Here is an 18089-nt window from a genome sequence, read left to right as displayed (position 1 = left end):
TGAATGGGGTACTAATTTTGTCGTGGTACATTTCGGGTCCGCAGTCAGTGCATTACGCCCTCAAGTGGTGAAAATGCGAAATTATCCAAAATGGCGCTCTCCTTGGAACGTCTTTTGTCAGGAATGGAGAAAGTGTGGCACTTTGGAACAGCGCCAGCGGCTTTCTAGAATTGTAAGTGGCAGGGGAAATAGATAATATACGGGTTTTAAACGCGAAATGCTTGTCTTAAAAAAGTGATTAAAAGTGATTAGGCCTATTGGTGATTACTGATCTAGTTTCCCACTTTCTTTGAACGCAGTGGCTATTGTTACGGCAGCCGAAACGCATTTCCCATTTTCTATCGTTACGATAGACTGCAACTTTTATAAAAACATGACAAGAAAATATAAAATTAGAAGGTGAATTTGAACGTTATGAAATTTGGACTTTATTTCCCTTATAAAAAAAATCCTCCAAAGCCTCAGGTTAGAAAAGGAAAAAAATTCGAGTGCAAAACTGAGATTCAAACCCGCAACCTCGCGGTGCAAAATCTTATCCTCTAAGCTCTATCGGCTGAGCTGTCGCACTGTTCGCTAAAACGTGTGGAAACAAATAATTATATACCTGCGTGCGTATCAAAAAAGTATCGTAGAGGGCGCTAAACAGCGAGTGCCGTAACGATAGCCACTTCATTCTTTGAATTTGAAAGTAACAAAAGACATGTCTTTTGTCTTTTGTTTTTGCCATGTGATTTAGCGCAACTTGCGCATTCACTGCAATGAGTGCGCAAGTTGCACTAAATCACACGGCATCAACTGTAAAACGCGTATGAAAATCGTAATTTCTACCCCAAGAAACTGTTTTAAATTACAAATAAAAGACTGTGTCATTAGAATTGACAAAAGTCTATGGAAAGAATTCCACACAAGGCCACCAACTCGGACCTCCTGCACAAAGTATAGTATGACTATGCTATGGGCCATGGCAGAAAAAGTGAAGAGTATTTACAAGAATTTGTTGCCTCCTTAAATAGTGTTTCTTCATCAGATTTACACCTTTTGGTACTTTTCAGGTCATATTTTTTATTAAGGAACATGAGTGGTGCCCCAGTAATGGCAGTATGGAATTGTTTCCAAAAAGCTTTGGACAGCAAAGTTTTTTTTGCCAATTTAGGTGTCTTGTGCGTCCAAAATTTTGTGAAAACGGGACTTTCCATCATTTTTTCGATTGCACGAAAAATTGCACAGAATGCAGGTTCAGTTACCACTTCCCCCATAGCCTTGAATGCATTTATCTGCCGCGTTAATCCCAATTTGTTTTCTTGAATCTTGTTGTGCACATGTGCGTATTGAACTGAATATAGTCAGAGCTGAGTGAGTAGGCTATTATCTAACACTTTATACAGCCTTTTACAGGTCATGCAAGTTTCGTGCTTCATTTAAAGGGAATATACATCATTTGCTTTTGCTGTAATTTTCAGAAATGGATGGAATTGGGGGGTTGGAAATATATAGCAAATATAGTTACACTGACTTTTTTGAGGTTTTGGGTTCAAAAATGCTATAAAAACCAAGAAAAACAATCATTTTCCTGTAGTCTGGTTCCCTGACTCCATTTAAGAAGAAACAGAGCAGTTTACATACATTGGGGAATTGTAAGGTCAGGGAACCAGTCTAGCTGGCTTGTACCCGTTCATAGGTGTGTAATCAATTGCAAACAAGTGCGATGGTCAACTGGGGCCAGTATTTGAAAAAAAAGCCAGTTTTTTTCCAACGCTGATCGGCCGATCAGCGTTGGAAATTGATACAAAAATACCACTTTTCTTGAAAATGACAGTATACCAGGTGCCATGATTTTACAGGATGCTTTACACTGTCATTCACTAACAGTCCAGCAAGGTATTTCAAAACGATTTGGTAGTTTTATTTTTTGATGTTTGCAAATGTTGTATTTTCCCTTTAATAGAAATGTTTGTTAGATTCATTGAATAAATGACTACTAAATATTTATCCTACATTTTTTTTTTTTTTTTTTTTAGGTGAGCAAGAAATAAGCCTACTAGTACTATACATTGTACCAAAACTAGTAGCGTTACACAGAGTTCCCGTGCCTTGCTGCACTTTTACGGACAGCAGTCAAATCAAGGCACCATGCCAAGACTCATCAAGAAGAAGGACTCCCAGAGGATCCAAGGAAGAGAGGGAGATGACGCCTCTGAAGATGTGAGTATTAACGCCCCAACTCCTTCAAAATCCTCTTTGCCAAAGTGGAGGAATTTAGAGGATTGCTCCCTGGGGAGTATACAGCTTGATGCTGCAAAGCAGCTTAAATCAATCACAATAACCATCTCTGCCCTCACAGGTACCCATTTACTCCTGGGTGGGGAGAAGCAACGAGTGACAAAGTGCCTTGCCCAAGGGCACACGCACCATAACCCCAGGCTGAACTCGAACCCACAACCTGCAGAATTCGGGCGATTCACAATGCAGTGCGCCACCAAAAGTTTGCCATGGAGAATCCATTTTTCAAGTTTACGGTCGACAAAACACGGCCCATTTGAACGAGTGTCGGTAGACAATTTGAGCTTATTTGTTATAGACTAGGGCATAGCGTTCAGCTGCCTTACAAAAAACACCATATTGATAACAAGAAAAGAAAAGGGCCAAACAGATACTCGAATCGTACGCTTACGAAACTACTAACCGGAAAAACGAACAATTTCAAATGTCCCGCACTGCGAATTTGTCGACCATCTCCCACAATGCCCTGGAAAAAATGAACTCTCCGTGGCGAACTCTTGGTGGCGCACTGCATTGTGAATCGCCCGAATAAACTGCAAACCATAAATTCAATGCTCCAGACCACGAGGCCACGGCGCTCCACTCGATAATTAGGGTGGCATGGGTGGCTTGTGCGTAAAGCGCTCGCCTCTCACCAAGGTGACCACGGTTCGAATCCTGGCCGCGGATCGCATGTGAGTAGAGTTGTGCGTTGGTTCTCTCCTGTGCCACGAGGGTTTTTCTCCGGGCCCTCCGGTTTTGTTCCCTCCGGAAAAATCAAACACTTTCGATCTCAGGCTGTGCTCCGTGGTCATATATGGGTCGATGTGGCCGGCAGCCATAGGCGCCTTTACGTGCCAGCGGCCCGACCACGTTCTAGCCGCGTCCTTTGAAATTCAGCATATATAACAGCTGTGAGTAAGGATGATTAGCCTCCCAAATTTTTATTATTATATTATTATAATTACTACCCTCCTCCAAAATCCTCCAATACCGACTGGGTGATTTTGGACGATTGAGAAGAGTTAGGTCTAATGTCAGAAGTTTGCTCCATTTGGATTTAATCTAGTAAATCTATCCTAATGCAGTTTTCACAATTGTGAATGATTTTTACTTCCTAACTTTATAGTAATTATCAAACTAAGTAATTGCCTTCTTTGTTTATTCTCCCCAGAGTTGTTCATTTTCCGCTAAATACCTACATGTACGGCCTGCAGCCGATGTCTTGAATTCTGGAAAACTCCCTGCTGTGACGGTACAGATTTTTTTTGTGTGTAAAATATGAGGCTGTGTAGTTAGTTACAGGCTGAACTCTAACTCCCAAGTGTCTTTTACTAGGAACTGGACCAATTCCATCAAAATCCATCAATCACTGTGCATCCAATACAAAACTGTACGTGACATAATGGAATCCACCACTGATGCACTGGTTGACATTCATGGACTTGCTTCACATGGCTTTTATCACAATAGCAGTACAGGAAGCTAGGCAAAATCAATCGGATACCCCTAGCACTGCTTTAGGCCATCAGGCCCAAGTCCATCATACTCCATCAGTGTTTAATCACGCCAGGCCTCCTAGACCAAGTCCCCCCAAATCCACCAAAACGGGGGATGGATTTTGATGGAGTTGGGGTGGCTAGGGTTAAGCCTCCTGCTGTCTTACATGTAACAGTCACAGTCACAAAATCAGTCCTCTTCCCCTGCCATGTTTTTATAATTCTACAGAGGCTAAGGCAAAGTAAAAAAAAACACAAGTTTCTCGTCCCCGCCCGCTTCCTTTTTGGAGGCCGCCTGGATTTTTTAAATTATTTTTGAAAAATGCAGTAAAAACACTGAAAAAGTCCACAAATTCATCGGAAAATAAATACTTGCGAAATATGTGAGTCGCAATTTTCAGTATAGACTCTGTCGATCTCTTTGTACACCACATAATATCGACGTGTGATCGCTACCCCTGCGACAGTGCGAGCATGGCGAGTTCACAACAACTCACCCACTTGGTTCCCAGACCAAAAGATTCTGACTATTCCTGATGAATCTACGCGCCCATGGGGTCGAGGCTGAGACATGAACGTCAGGAATAATTGTCAGGTCTAGGGAACCAGACTACGTACATGTATGTCTATTGATAGTTTTAGACTACAGTCGTTTGAAAATTCAACCGGAATCTGTCTGCCGTACTGTATGCGGTAAATGCTGACATCAAAGCCAGAATACAACCGGTATGAGACTAGCTCACGCTGGAGCATGTGTTTAAAGAATTCGCTCGCGACTTTTGGCGGTTAAAGCAAATGCATCTAAAACTGTTCATTGTAGACCAATACAACTCTAATTACTAAAGGACACTGTAAATATGTTCAGTTCACTTGTCCAACTTGTCTTTCATTTTAAAAGTGTCTTTGAACAGTGGAAAGACCAACGGTTGCAGGAAATTTTAAAATGGTGGCCATCTTGAAAAAAATAAAAAAATAAAAAATTAAAAGCCCCTCTTCCTCCTATTTTTCAAAAACCCGAACGAGAAACTTTTTTTTTTTTTTTTACTCGGCCTAATACAGTCCCCAACAGATCGTATTTCTAGCAAGAAGTGTGACTAGTTAAAACCAGACAAAAGCAGGTAACCGGTATGTACAGCTGGCTTATCAATCACAGCCAGTCAATCCTGCTTTATGTAGACAAGGAGCACTCAACTGTTAAAAACAGTCACTCAATTGACTGCCGGGATGGCTTTGTGGAATTTCTCATTGGGGGTGGGGGGGGGGGGGCAATCAGGTTGCAATCGAGCCAATTATTGTTTTTGTTGAGATGGTTTCTCAAGATGTAGAACAATTTGAAACACATTTGAAAATTATCCAAATTAATACAGTCGAGTCTCGTTATAACAAACTTGTTCGGACCTAGCCAAATTGTTTGTTATATCACAATTTTGTATTAAGAGGAACATCAGTCCCATTCATTGTGCATATAAATGCACAGTTGGGACCAAGGCTTTATGTTTGTTATAACCAGAATTTTGTATTATTACAGAGTTTGTACTAACGAGAGTCGACTGTATGCATAAATGCAAAATTGGAGGGTTTTGTGGGATTGGAATGGGCAGGGGTGGTGCGGTGTTAAATAGGACAAGAGTTATTTAATTACATGACTAACTCGTTAAGAATTAATGTTCCCAGGAACTCGGGGAAGGAGAGACGGTCCAGGGAGATGGAGCGAGACCTGACGATGCTGCCGCCGTCTTGAAGAAGCGTCTTCTTCTCATGTCGGGAAAGCTCCCCGCACTGACACCGCGATCGACCCAAGAAAGCCAAGCCAATGAACCGGCGTTTCCAGACGCCCCAGATCCCCTGTTGATCAGGATCGGAGCCAAGGGGCGCGATGTCGCAGAAACGCAAACCGGAATCGGCGCGCCGAGGGCCAAGGAGCAAATCCCCGGGGGCGACGCATCCCAACTCGGTCAGAGGTGCACGGTCGAGTTGGGGGAGGAAAGCGCTAGCGGGTTCCGGCGACGGTTGTCATCGTCGGGAACCAAGCGAACGACCGTAACAACAACAGCAGCAACGACGGAAGAAAACCGAATGAGGTCACCGGGGATTCCGTCCCACCACCGAGTCGCGTTCAGCGACGCCAAGAAAGCCATGAGCGACCGTCTCTCGGGGAACGCAGGTCAAAGGTCGCAGGCGCAACGCGAGAGCATATCCGGACGGTTCAACGACAGACCGGAGAAAGAGAGCTTTTCAAAGGTACGTTGATGTTGAACTTATTTTCCGTTGCATGAAACAATGTTTTATTACCCCCAATCAGCACGCCAACAATCCTGAAGTCTTGCCTCTTTTGACATGCCCAAGAGCAGTCGTTCGCTACTTATAACTATTTGTATTTACTTCTATTATATTTATTACTGGTAATGAAACCAAGATTCCTTTAAAGTGCCCTAGGCACTGTAGCTCGCAAGCCTGAAGAAACCTATAGAGAGGAGACAGTTAGAAGAAATGACAGTTTTAGAGGTGGGAGGAAAACCGTAGAAGAATATTCTGAGGAAACCCACGGAATCAGGTAGGGACTGAAAACCTAATCCACTTGTGGTCCGGGTGGGAATCGAACCCGGCCATAGCTGTGGAAGGAAATTAACGCTACGCCAACCCGACTTCCTCTTAACCCTAACCGAACTCAACCCATCAAAGCCTAACAGCAGGTGTTGTTGAAAGCTGTTAGGATAGGTGCAGTACCCCTAAACTGATGGTCTTTTACATTGGGTTTGGCGTACCTCCAGAAACTGAGTCCAACAGTGTGTGTGTACGATTTCCCATGTGGGTGTTGAAATTTGCCTGGATGGGTATGGTTCGTAGTAAATTATGCTAGGGAGTTGGGGTTAAGATACCTTTGCCCATATTGAGCCTCAAACTACATGTAAATGAAGCCTTAGTCACCGCATATATTTCCTTTGTGGATGCATGGGAAATTGAGGTAAACTATCCTGCATAGTGACACCGACCCCATAATCCCATTAACCAAGCACAAAGAATATTCTCTTAACAGAACAGGTTACCAGCCAAAACGTAATATGTTTATTGCTCGTGACTGGTACCGGTCCGATATGTGCGAAGTAATACATCCTGCAAACCAACTCTGTGAAATTTGGCAATGCTTATTAATCTGCGTTCCTGTTTTTTCCCCCGAATTTGTTTACTATTCTCACAGATGAAGATACTGGCGTTGAACGAAAGCAGCAGTGATGACAGCGAGTCCGAGGTTGAAATGGAAATCAGCAAAGAAGCCCAGGTCTGTTTGTTCGTCTTGTTGGAGGCTCCTAAAAATATAACGCATGATTTTGAGCTTGACCCCGAATAGAACATTGAACTACAAAAACCGCCAACGGTTGAGTTATCAAATTGTGTCATTACAAAATTTGAATTATTTATGGCTCGACAATAATTCGGCTCTTGTAGGGCAGTTTCATTTGTGCACTTTTCTAGCCCGTTGCAGAAACCCATAATTGGGAAAAAGAGTATTCTATTCAAACAATTTGATATATTTTGTAAGGAGAAATACATAATTTTTTTTCTGTAAGAGCACCGGGCATCATCTTTAGCCGTGGTACAGCCATAGTGTGTCTAACATGCTATAATTTTGAAACAGGATTCTGGCATAGAATTTGGTACATACATACGATGGCAATGACAATGTTTTCTTGGTTTTTGTTTAAAGGGAATGTACATCATTGGCTTTTGCTGTAATTTTCAGAAATGAACTATTTGAGGGGTTAGTATAATAGATCAAATTATTGTTACACTGACATGTTTGAAGTTTTGTGTTCGAAAATGCTTGAAAAACCAAGAAAAACAAAAATGTTTAAGTAGTCTGGTTCCCTGACTCCACTAAAGATAAAATGGATCAATTTATAGATGTCGGAAAATTGTAAGGTAAGGGAACCAGTCCAGCTGGCCTGCACCCGTTCAAGCACATGTAACCAAAAGCAAACAAAATTTGGACTGAAAAAAAATTGTTAATTTGGAGCTGTAGTTCAAAAATAGTTAGGTTTTTCCAACGGTGGTCGGCCGACCATCGTTGGAAATGTATACAAAAATACCATTTTCTTGAAAATGACTTGACACCAGGTGCCATAATTTTACAGGATGCTTTAGACTGTCATTTACCAACATCCTAGTAAGGTATTTTGTAAAAACTTGGTAGGTTTATTTTTCGATGATTGCAAATGTTGTATATTCCCTTTAAAGGAAGCCGAGGCCTACAGCTTGTACAACAAAGCCCTGGACCTGCAGCGTGCGAAAAACAACGCAGAGGCAGAGTCCACGTATCAACAGCTGTTGAGCATCCCGCTACTAGCAGAGGTGAGATGCAAACAGATTGGCAATTCAATGGCCTCTAGAGGGCGCTACTTGTGAACACTTGTGAACACCACGGAAGGGTTCGATCATACCAATCTCTATGTACTGACCAGATTTTGCATGTGCCCAACCCCGTGCACAAACAAGCGAAGCCTTGGCGAGTCACTGTTTTGGTCCCACCAATATGGTGGCCGCTACTTTCAACTGTTGCAGTTCAGGGCCATGGATTTGACACCGACATGAAGTTTTAGGCCCCTCAAAATGGCACCCGAGTGGCTTCACCTAATGTTCACCAACTTGGCAAACAGTCGGTCCCGATGTTGGCAACCATTAGCATTGTTTGTGCCCTGATGTAAGTGTGAGAAAGAAGCAGTATAATTCACGGTATCAAAAGGGTTACACTGGTAATTTGACAATAATCAGGCATGCATCAGAGCCGCTGATTTCCTCGTTGTTTACTTGTCATGAATGCCATTATAAATTGAAAAACACTGTACAAAGTCTTGTGTGGTTTCGAATATCCTCGTTTTTTTTCATAAAGATATAGTCCATCATTTGTAATTTGTGCATTTTGTTCGTTTGAAGCAACAAAAGTGTTCCAAATCTAATGAAGGATACTGAACAACTAACCTGATGAAGTTTCAGCTCAGCTTCAGCTGTAGAGTCCGAGTAAAACAGCATTCTAGGATCTCAATTTCAAATAAAAAGTTGCTCAATCATGTTTTGAATTGAGCCGGTTGCAGCTATACGCGATGTCTCGCACTGATCCGACGAATTATAGCAACCGCGCGCATCTGTGCGTCGTTCCAATGCTTGCGCGCGCTGCGCCGAATAACAAAACGAACTACTAATTTAAGTTTTCCTACGATGCGTCTTAAGACGCACCGTTGGAAAGGCCTTCTTTCGATGATAACTTCAAAATGAAAGCTTGCCAGAAAGATTAATTTCACAGGGAGTTTAGTCCACTTACTATCTTTCAACCAAGTATGTTTTTTCAACAATAATACGCCAGTTACTTTTTCGGATGACTGCAAATGATGGACTATAGCTTTAATTCTCAGTTGCATGCCCGAATGATACCAAGCTCTATCATAGCATTGTTTGTTCTGATGTGTCTTGTCTTCAGGTTGAACCTCCCGAAGACAACGAGACAATGAGAAACCCAGGACTGATGCTGAAATACTTGACTTACAAGAACCTTGGCAGCATGGCGTACCAGAAGAAGGATCTCAACGCGGCCATGGAGCACTACTTGGAGGTATTAAGGAAAAGTCCGTACAGGGTTCCTACAGTCACAGAAATATCCTGGACAAATCCTGGAAAAATCCTGGAAAAATCCTGGAAAAATCCTAGAAAAATCCTGGAAAAATCCTGGAAAATCCTGGAATTCGGGCGATTCACAATGCAGGGCGCCACCAAGAGTTTGCCATGGAGAGTCCATTTTTCAAGTTTACGGTCCACAAAACACGGCCCATTTGAATGAGTGTCAGTAGACAACTTGAGCTAATTTGTAATAGATTGGGGCGTAGCGTTCTGCCGCCTTACAAAAAAACACCATTTCAATAAAAAGAAAAGGGCAAACATATACTCGAATCATACAGTTACGAAACTACTGACAGGAAAAACTAACAATTTCAAATGTCCCGTGCTGCGAACTTTTCAACTATCTCCCACAATGCACTGGGAAAACGAACTCTCCATGGCAAACTCTTGGTGGCGCACTGCATTGTGAATCGCCCGAATTGAAAGCCATCACGGAAAGTCACGGCAAAATCACAGATTTTACAAGGGGTCATGGAGAGTTTATATATCCGAAGAAAAAATTGTCATGGAATCCTGCTGAACCCATTCTTGATGATGCGTTGCAACTGGCTCTGCCAGTATTTCAGTTTGCATTCAAGTTTACTATACTTCCTCTTTATGCATGTACATTGTGTGCTCTATGGGCTCCGTGCGCCAACAAAAGAGGGCGCCCTTTTACATAGCAACGACGTCCCATGGGCGGGACACAAACATTTTGCTCGTTAATTGATGTGCGCGCACTGTTCCTTGTGTGTGACGCACTTACATACACCAGGGGATTTGTACTATGCACACTACACGCGCAGCGCAGTGGCTGCGTTTCGCGGCAAAATATTGCAGTCGGGCAAGATGGCGTGGTTCGGTCACCCCCAAGTGTACTTTCTTTGCTGGTGAAGGGGTACTTGTGAACGGAGCGGATACTTCTTGCATGTTCAATGCACCATTGTGATGCTTTGTGGTGCTCAGTGGTCTTGTGTCAAACTGGAAGGCTGAAATGGAGTGGTATCCCTTGCCTTAGTGTGATGACTGGCCAGTGTATTGTAAATAGGCTCCTAAGATGCCAAAAAAAAAAATCTAGGGTAGTTTTAAGGTGGCGTTCAGACTAAATGTATCCTTGGGTTTTTTTTTCCCTAGGCTGTAGCTTATGATGAGACCGATGTGACAGTGTGGTACAGGATCGGCACAATGGCCGTCATCCTCTACCAACTACCACTGGCCCGGCTAAGCTTCATGCAGGCCTTAAAATGTAGCCCAAAACACTGGCCTAGTCTGGACAATCTATGCACTGTGCAGTACGCGCTCAACGACTACGCAGGTAGGTGTAGTGGGAGTGTGGCTTAGTTGTAAGAGCTTGTGGTTCATGATCAGAGGGGCTGGGGTTCGAATCCTGCTGCTGGGCATATGTTGTGTCCTTGGGCACCCCATTTTACCATAAGATATCTATGCACTTTAAGTAACAAGCCTATTTATGGAGAGGGAGTGTGGCCTAGTGGTTAAGGCTTTTGGCTCATGATCAGAGGGGATAGGGTTCGAAACCTGCTGCTGGGCATATGTTGTGTCCTTGGGCAAGCCATTTTACCATAAGATTACCATGCACTTTAAGTAACAAGCCTATTTATGGAGAGGGAGTGTGGCCTAGTGGTTTGAGGCTTTTGGCTCATGATCAGAGGGATGGGGGTTCGAATCCCTCTGCTGGGCCATATGTTGTGTCCTTGGGCATTCCATTTTACCAGGAGAGGACTATGTAAGAATATGTGATTGGCAAGCCTAGTTCTGTAAGGGGAATTTGGCTATGTTGGTAAGGGCTTGTGACTCATGACCAGAGGGGCTGTGGTTCGAAGCCTGCTGCTGGCCACATGTTGTGTCCTTGGGCAAGCCACTCTACCATGAGGCATCTATGCAAGTAAGTGACAAGCCTACATTAGGAGGGGCAGTGTGGCCTAGTGGTAAGGGCTTGTGACTCAAGGTCAGAGGGTCAAGGGTTCAAATCCTACCGCTGACCACATGGTGTGTCTTTGGGCAATCCTCTTTACCATGTTTACTCAGACTTACTTCTTTTTAAAAAAATCCTTTTTCATTTTCAGGTTGTTTGTACTACATATGCCAAGCTTTGGAGCGGGATCGCAAGTACATAAAAGGTACACTTACTTTTGCTGGGAACTTTTCTCTATCCCCATGAAAAATTCCATACATATAGTGGCAAACCTTCCTAAATCCTACAAAAACCTTCAAAACCCTGTTGTTTTAGACATATGGTTACATTTAATATTTCTCAAACAAGTGTTGGTTGAGTTTTGAATTTGAAGTGTTGATCATTTTGTTTTTTCCAGGAGTAGTTCTGAGAGAGAAAATGTTCAAGGACCAACCCTCACTGAGGAAAGACAGTTACAACTTGTTTAAGAATTGGTATGTATTAATTATCAGAATTCTTTTAAATGTTCCACAGAAATTACAGAAAGAATTTCCTTGTAATCTTGAGGCAGTTTTGAATACATTAACATGGCGTAAACAGGACAAGAATGTCTGCCAATAACGTTTTACCTGTGTACAGAATTGGCTGCATATACATTTGTATTTTGTATATTTTTTCGACAGAAACCACAGAAAAAGGAATCTTCTAGTAACCTTGAAGCATTTTTGAAATAAATAAACACAGCAAAAACAGGTCAAATCACAAGTGCATCACAAGTCAAATTACAAGTCAGTCACAAGTCATGTCATAAGTCAATCATAAGTTAGTCATAAGGCAGTCACAAGTCAATCACAAGTCTAATCATAAATCAATCACAACTGAAATCGTAAGTCAATCACTACTTCAATCATAAGTCAATCATAAGCAGTCACAATCCAATCACAAGCCGACCACAAAGTCAATTGCAATTCAAATCACAAGTCGGCTCACAGGTAACAGGGTATGAATATTGACAAAGGAATGGTTTGTTGGGATTTGTTTGAATAGATTGTGGCTTGAGAATGATGACTTTTTATAGACTTGTGATGGACTTGTGACTGACTTGTGATTTGGCTTGTGATTGGACTTGTGATGGACTTGTGATGGACTTGTGATTGACTTGTGATGAACTTGTGATGAACTTGTGATGGACTTGTGATAAAGTTGTGATTGACTTGTGATTGACTTGTGATTGACTTGTGATAAACTTGTGATTGACTTGTGATTGACTTGTTATTGACTTGTGATGACTTGCGATGGACTTGTGATGGACTTGTGATGGACTTGTGATGGACTTGTGATTGACTTGTTATTGACTTGTGATGACTTGTGATGACTTGTGATTGACTTGTGATTGACTTGTGATGGACTTGTGATGGACTTGTGATTGACTTGTGATGGACTTGTGATTGACTTGTTATTGACTTGTGATGACTTGTGATTGACTTGTTACAGACTTGTGATTGACTTGTGATTGACTTTAACAATACAGTCATCTTTGTGTCATTGTGTTCCGCAGTCAAGACGCCATTCATCCATCACAGATAGACAAATCGGAGGCACAAAAGGTGAGCCAAGTTTCAATTTTTATGTTTGTTTTGTTTTATTTGTTGATTATGTTATATTAAGAAGACTGTACATGTACTTCATTTAGCCCCAAGTTATTCAAACTGCCTCGTAATTGTGGAAGTATCTCACTGAAAACCATCGTTTAAAAAGCTCCATTTGTTGAAAGCCTTGTATTGTATGTGTACTGCAGACTCTCAAAATACTGTTAGTAAAACAATCAAACACGCTACATTTTGGCAAACTGTGGGCGAATGTGTGCCTTTAAAAACTAAACTAACAGTTGAAAATGTTGACAGTTATAGCCGTTTTTTGCCCCTTTCTCCAACCCTCTGAAAAAAAAAAATTTTGTTTTGGGCACAAGCCAACCTCGTCCCCAGTGCTTACTTTATTTCCAACCGCGTTTCCAATAGTAAACCCTGGATAGGAAACTGTCTTCCTGTATCCTGATTCGATACCTCAGTTGGCTAGAAATGGATGTTATCGTGTACTTGGTGTTGTTATTCACAACGTGCAGTACGTGTTTTCGCGATCATTCGTCCACGCCTTCTCGAAAATACTCATTTCCTTTCCAATTTGTTCATATTAACATGAAATGTGATACTGCATGTTGTTTCGATAAAATCGTAACAGTTTAATTGAATAAATCGTATTTTCGTAACTCACGCCGTGCTCGCGCTGCGACGAATTGACTCTGTTTTTACCCCAGACACCGCATACAAAAACAAGCGCTAATGTAACGCACATGCAGGCACCAGACTAGTCCTCATTTGCATACGTGTTCAAAAATCTTGCACATGCAAATGATCCAATACTAGGGTGAGAGAGCAGCTAGTGGTGGGTGGGTATTGCTCGACACCCTGGGGACGAGGTTGGGCACAAACAGATCCGCTTTGCGAGCAGACTGGCTCCCGGTCTGTACATTATGGATACTGGTTGTGGGTCGGGAACCAGCCTACCTTGTTAGAACAGAATTATTGTCTGGCAGCCAATAACTTGAAATTGTAAAGTTTTAATTCAATAATCATGGGCCAAATTTTCTTTTTTGGTTGATATCGCAATCGACTCAATCAATAACTTTTGTATTGCTAGAGAAATACTTTTAAAGAGGAAATCATTTCTCGAATATAGCAATTGGAGTTCAACTTTAAGGCCAAAAAAAAAAATAGTCGGTCTCTGGTCATACCGAATTTCCGGAATTGATGCGGCGACACGGTTTTTTTTTTTTTGCTAGCTTTTTTTTTTCAAGCTTGTATTGTACAGACAAGGTGGGTACTATTTTGCTTTTTTGTGTCCTCATTATACATTGGTGTCCTCCATAATTTGCCTTGGTGCCCTTAATCATTTGCCTTGGTGCAGTTTCCCCATTCTTTGGTGCTCCTTGGTACAAAAATTTGATGAGACGCGGCAATAGAGGGTGCTGTTGTAGCTTCCGTGTTAATTTGAAGAAAAAAAAAAAGTTGACGCGCATGATTAAAATTGACACGCGCGCTGACCAGAGACCGAGTATTTTTTTTTTGGCCTAATAATAGAATGAACTTTCCAATCGAAATCAGGACACCTCGTCATTGCATGCTTTTTTATTTCCGATTCAACAGATTATCAAGGAAGCTCTGTCCCTGCGAAAGGAGAGACGTGCACTGGGAAGGCGGGAACCCAGACCGCTGGTCAAGTTCCTGACTCCGTTTTCCTCCTTCGCATCGTTCACGTGAGTATTAAACGAGCACCAGACTTTAAATGATGACATTGACCGCCCTTTTTCAAAGCTCAGCTTCGTTTCCGAATTCGCTTTTATATCACTTAAAGCTTTTAATGTTCGGATCAAATTTCTCAAAAAACATTACCTGTTTCATATGTCATACAGTTTGATATTTGTGTAAGAAAACATTGACGAAGGTTGACCCGTAATCTTAGAAACTAGGGACCCAAATATCATCTTCGCAGGCCAAGCCAAAATGGGCACCAGGCCGAGTTTGGAAAATCCCAGTAACCGTCGCCTGACTCAAATACGCAGCAAAGCTCGCCCCTCGTACAATTCTAGTACAAAATTGTCATTGAATTTTAAGTTTCTTGATGCAATTTATAATGTATCAAAAAAAATTATTGAGCAAGGTAATAAAATAAAACCTATTTTATACCCAATTAATTATCCGGGGGCGCTATCTGAGATGTTGACGAAATACCCTTGGCAAACTTCGGTCATTTTCGGAAACGTGAGGCATTCCTCCCGTTTTAGTCACGTGACGTATGTATCCATTCTTGGTGTTACAATGTATTACCAGCAGCTATAAGATTCAGCAGAAATAGTCAGAGTCTTTTGGTCTGTGAACCAGACTATTTTCCCGCTAAGCATATCTGTTCTATGCTTGTTTATGTGTTTGTTCTTAGGTGGAAGGGACTTGGTGAACGACTGGTCGCCCTCTATGATCACCTTGTTAATAGTTCCCCTCCGCTGGTAAGTCAGTTTTTATTTTGTTTTATTAGATAGATGCACAGATTGTCTAAGTTGGAATTACTACGGACGTATGTTTGTTGTTGTTCATGGCCACAACAACATGTATGTTGTGTCCTTGGGCAAGCCACTTTACCCCAACCTGCCTCTCTTCACCTCGTGGGTGTAAATGGGTACACCTCGGGGGGTAAATATGGGTACAGGCATTTGTTGGGGAGTAACCTGCATCCCATCCAGGGGGAATAGAAATATTCTCTGTCATTTCATGCCAAGGAAACTTGAGATGAACAGCAGCCTGGTGAACCTTATTGCCAAGAGGCAGATTTTAATTTGTATTATATTTTTATTAACCCTAACCAGCCTGGATCCTTCAAAATCCTCTTTGCCAAAGTGGAGGAATTTGGAGGATTGAGGTTACATGGCAAAAGTGAGTTACTGATTTCTTAGGATGCACTTTGACAACTACGAAATCAGTAACGTACTTTAAAAACAACACAAGGTCTGGCCCAAGACCTTGACAAGGTCTTGCGCCGGACCTTGTGTTGTTTTTGCTCAGCCGTGCATAAATATAGGCCTGGATTATGCTTGAAATCCTCCGTACTGCTCCAGGATGCCACTGGCCAAGCCTCAACATACTGACAGTCACTGCCGCAGGATTTGGCAGGATACAGGCAATGGTCACCCCTCCATGGACTATATCCAAGAAATAATGGAGGAATTTGCAGGATTGAGGCTATATGCTATTTTTTCCATGAAGTCAGTTGGAGGATTTTGCAGGATTGAGGCTACATCCTAGCAAAAAGGCCTAGGGAGTTAGGGTTAATTATTTTGATACAATTTATTTGAACACACCATCTTTAATGATTTCATTCTACCCAGAGTTTGTGCTGCAAAATTGATATGAGCGAGTTTGTCCAGCATCCTGAGGATCAGGAGCCTAAGGCAGCAGAAGAGACCCAGGTCACACCAGTGGACGCACCCCACGACACTCCAATGGACACGACCGAGAACACACCCCAGGACAATACCCAGAGCAAATCGTGTGCTACTGAAAGCAAGGCTGTGTCGGGAGGTGAAGATATACAGCAAAGTTCCGGAGACAATGAAGAATCCAGATTACTGGAAAGCCAGGAGCAGAACCCACAGCAAACCCTGAAAGAAACCCTGCCACGGACCCCACAGCAGACCCAGGAACCAACCCTGCAACAAACCCCGCAAGCAACTCCGCAGATGACACCTCAACAGACCCAGGAGCAGACTCTACAGCAGACAGCATCGCAAACACCTCAAGAGATGCCACAGGAAACCCCAAAGAACACCCCAATGGAGACATCCCAGCAGACCCCACAACAGACCCAGGAGCAGACCCCACAGCAGACCCCAGGGGCAAGCAGCGATATGGAAGGTAGGTCAACACAATGAAAATAGCTGTTACATTATATCTTTATTTCTTTGATTAAAATCCACAAAACCACTCCCCTTTATTTTTTGTGTCGCGTAAACAAAGTTTTGGGAGACACTAACTAGTCCTTAATTTTGCATGTCCGTAGACCCGTATTTTAAAGGGAAAATACAACATTTGCAAACATCGACAAATGAAACTACCAAGGTTTTACAAAACACCTTACTAGGAATTTGGTAAATGACAGTCTTAAGCATCCTGTAAAATAATGGCACCTGGTGTGAAGTCATTTTAAAGAAAATGGTATTTTTGTATACATTTCCAACGGTGGTCGGCCGACCACCGTTGGAAAAACCAAACTATTTTTCAACTACTGCTCCAAATTTACCTTTTTTTTCAGTCCCAATTTTCTTTGCTATTGGTAACATGTTCATGAACGGGTGCAGGCCAGCTAGACTGATTCCCTTACCGTACAATTTTCCGGCATCTATAAATTGATCCATTTCATCTTTAGTGGAGTCAGGGAACCAGACTATTTGAACATTTTTGTGTTTCTTGTTTTTTCCAGCATTTTCGAACACAGAACTTCAAACATGTCAGTGTAACAATATTTGATCTATTATACTAACCCCTCAAATACTTCATTTCTGAAAATTACAGCACAAGCCAATGATGTATATTCCCTTTAAAGTTTGAAAAATAAAGGAAAACTTCTACATGCTTTCATGGATTTTTGATGAAACATGGATGCAGACCCTTGGGTGGGAAGACACAATTCTTCATCGGATTACTGAGGTCAAAGGTCATGTACAGTCATTAGAGGTCATTGTTCAAATATGCTTCAAATATTTCTTCGTCTACAGAATTTGATGGATTGTAATGTAACTTGGCTGGAGTGATCCTTGGGTGGGGTTCATCACAAGTCTTCCAAAATTGGAGGTCAAAGGTCATCTAGGGGTCATTTGAGGTCGTTTAAAAATGCACACATTTTTTTTTAGAATACAAAACATGTAGGCATCGACTGCGGAAAAAGGCGACACATGCGGTCCGCGGACCACTTGTTTGCGAGAAACTTTCCTTAATTCGTCAAAATCCTTCACTTTCCAAGAGGGTCATAGAACAGTCTGAATACTTCAAACTGCAAGTGGCTTAATGGTCCCTCGTAAATGGCTGGTCAACGGTCCTCAATCTTACAAAATCCTACAAAAATTTCCTTACAGATATTGAAGGAGTTTTGAAGAGTTAACGTTCTTATGTTAAATGAGACAAGAGTTTTACAATTTTTACATTTGTTAATTTTAAGAAACATGA

At 42.0% G+C, this 18089-nt stretch overlaps 1 protein-coding gene across 1 annotated transcript in view; it reads left to right on the top strand.

The window, feature by feature from the left end:
- The first annotated feature begins 72 nt into the window (after nucleotides 1–72).
- LOC119725506 (calcineurin-binding protein cabin-1-like) overlaps nucleotides 73–18089 on the top strand; it is a 52279-nt gene continuing 34262 nt past the window's right edge. The window contains exons 1-14 of the mRNA XM_038196919.1: nucleotides 73–172; nucleotides 2019–2202; nucleotides 3434–3514; nucleotides 5433–5999; nucleotides 6958–7038; nucleotides 7995–8108; nucleotides 9232–9363; nucleotides 10542–10722; nucleotides 11492–11545; nucleotides 11738–11813; nucleotides 12878–12926; nucleotides 14523–14632; nucleotides 15313–15379; nucleotides 16256–16781. Coding sequence (XP_038052847.1) covers nucleotides 2131–2202; nucleotides 3434–3514; nucleotides 5433–5999; nucleotides 6958–7038; nucleotides 7995–8108; nucleotides 9232–9363; nucleotides 10542–10722; nucleotides 11492–11545; nucleotides 11738–11813; nucleotides 12878–12926; nucleotides 14523–14632; nucleotides 15313–15379; nucleotides 16256–16781 — 2110 coding nt within the window. The 5' untranslated portion in view covers nucleotides 73–172; nucleotides 2019–2130. The remainder of the gene's footprint in view (nucleotides 173–2018; nucleotides 2203–3433; nucleotides 3515–5432; nucleotides 6000–6957; nucleotides 7039–7994; nucleotides 8109–9231; nucleotides 9364–10541; nucleotides 10723–11491; nucleotides 11546–11737; nucleotides 11814–12877; nucleotides 12927–14522; nucleotides 14633–15312; nucleotides 15380–16255; nucleotides 16782–18089) is intronic.

Source organism: Patiria miniata, unplaced genomic scaffold (genome assembly GCF_015706575.1).
Source record: "Patiria miniata isolate m_02_andy unplaced genomic scaffold, ASM1570657v1 HiC_scaffold_19, whole genome shotgun sequence".
In the NCBI taxonomy this organism is placed as follows: domain Eukaryota; kingdom Metazoa; phylum Echinodermata; class Asteroidea; order Valvatida; family Asterinidae; genus Patiria; species Patiria miniata.
Note: the sequence above shows the minus strand (reverse complement) of the source record. Positions and strands in the feature narration are given on the sequence as shown.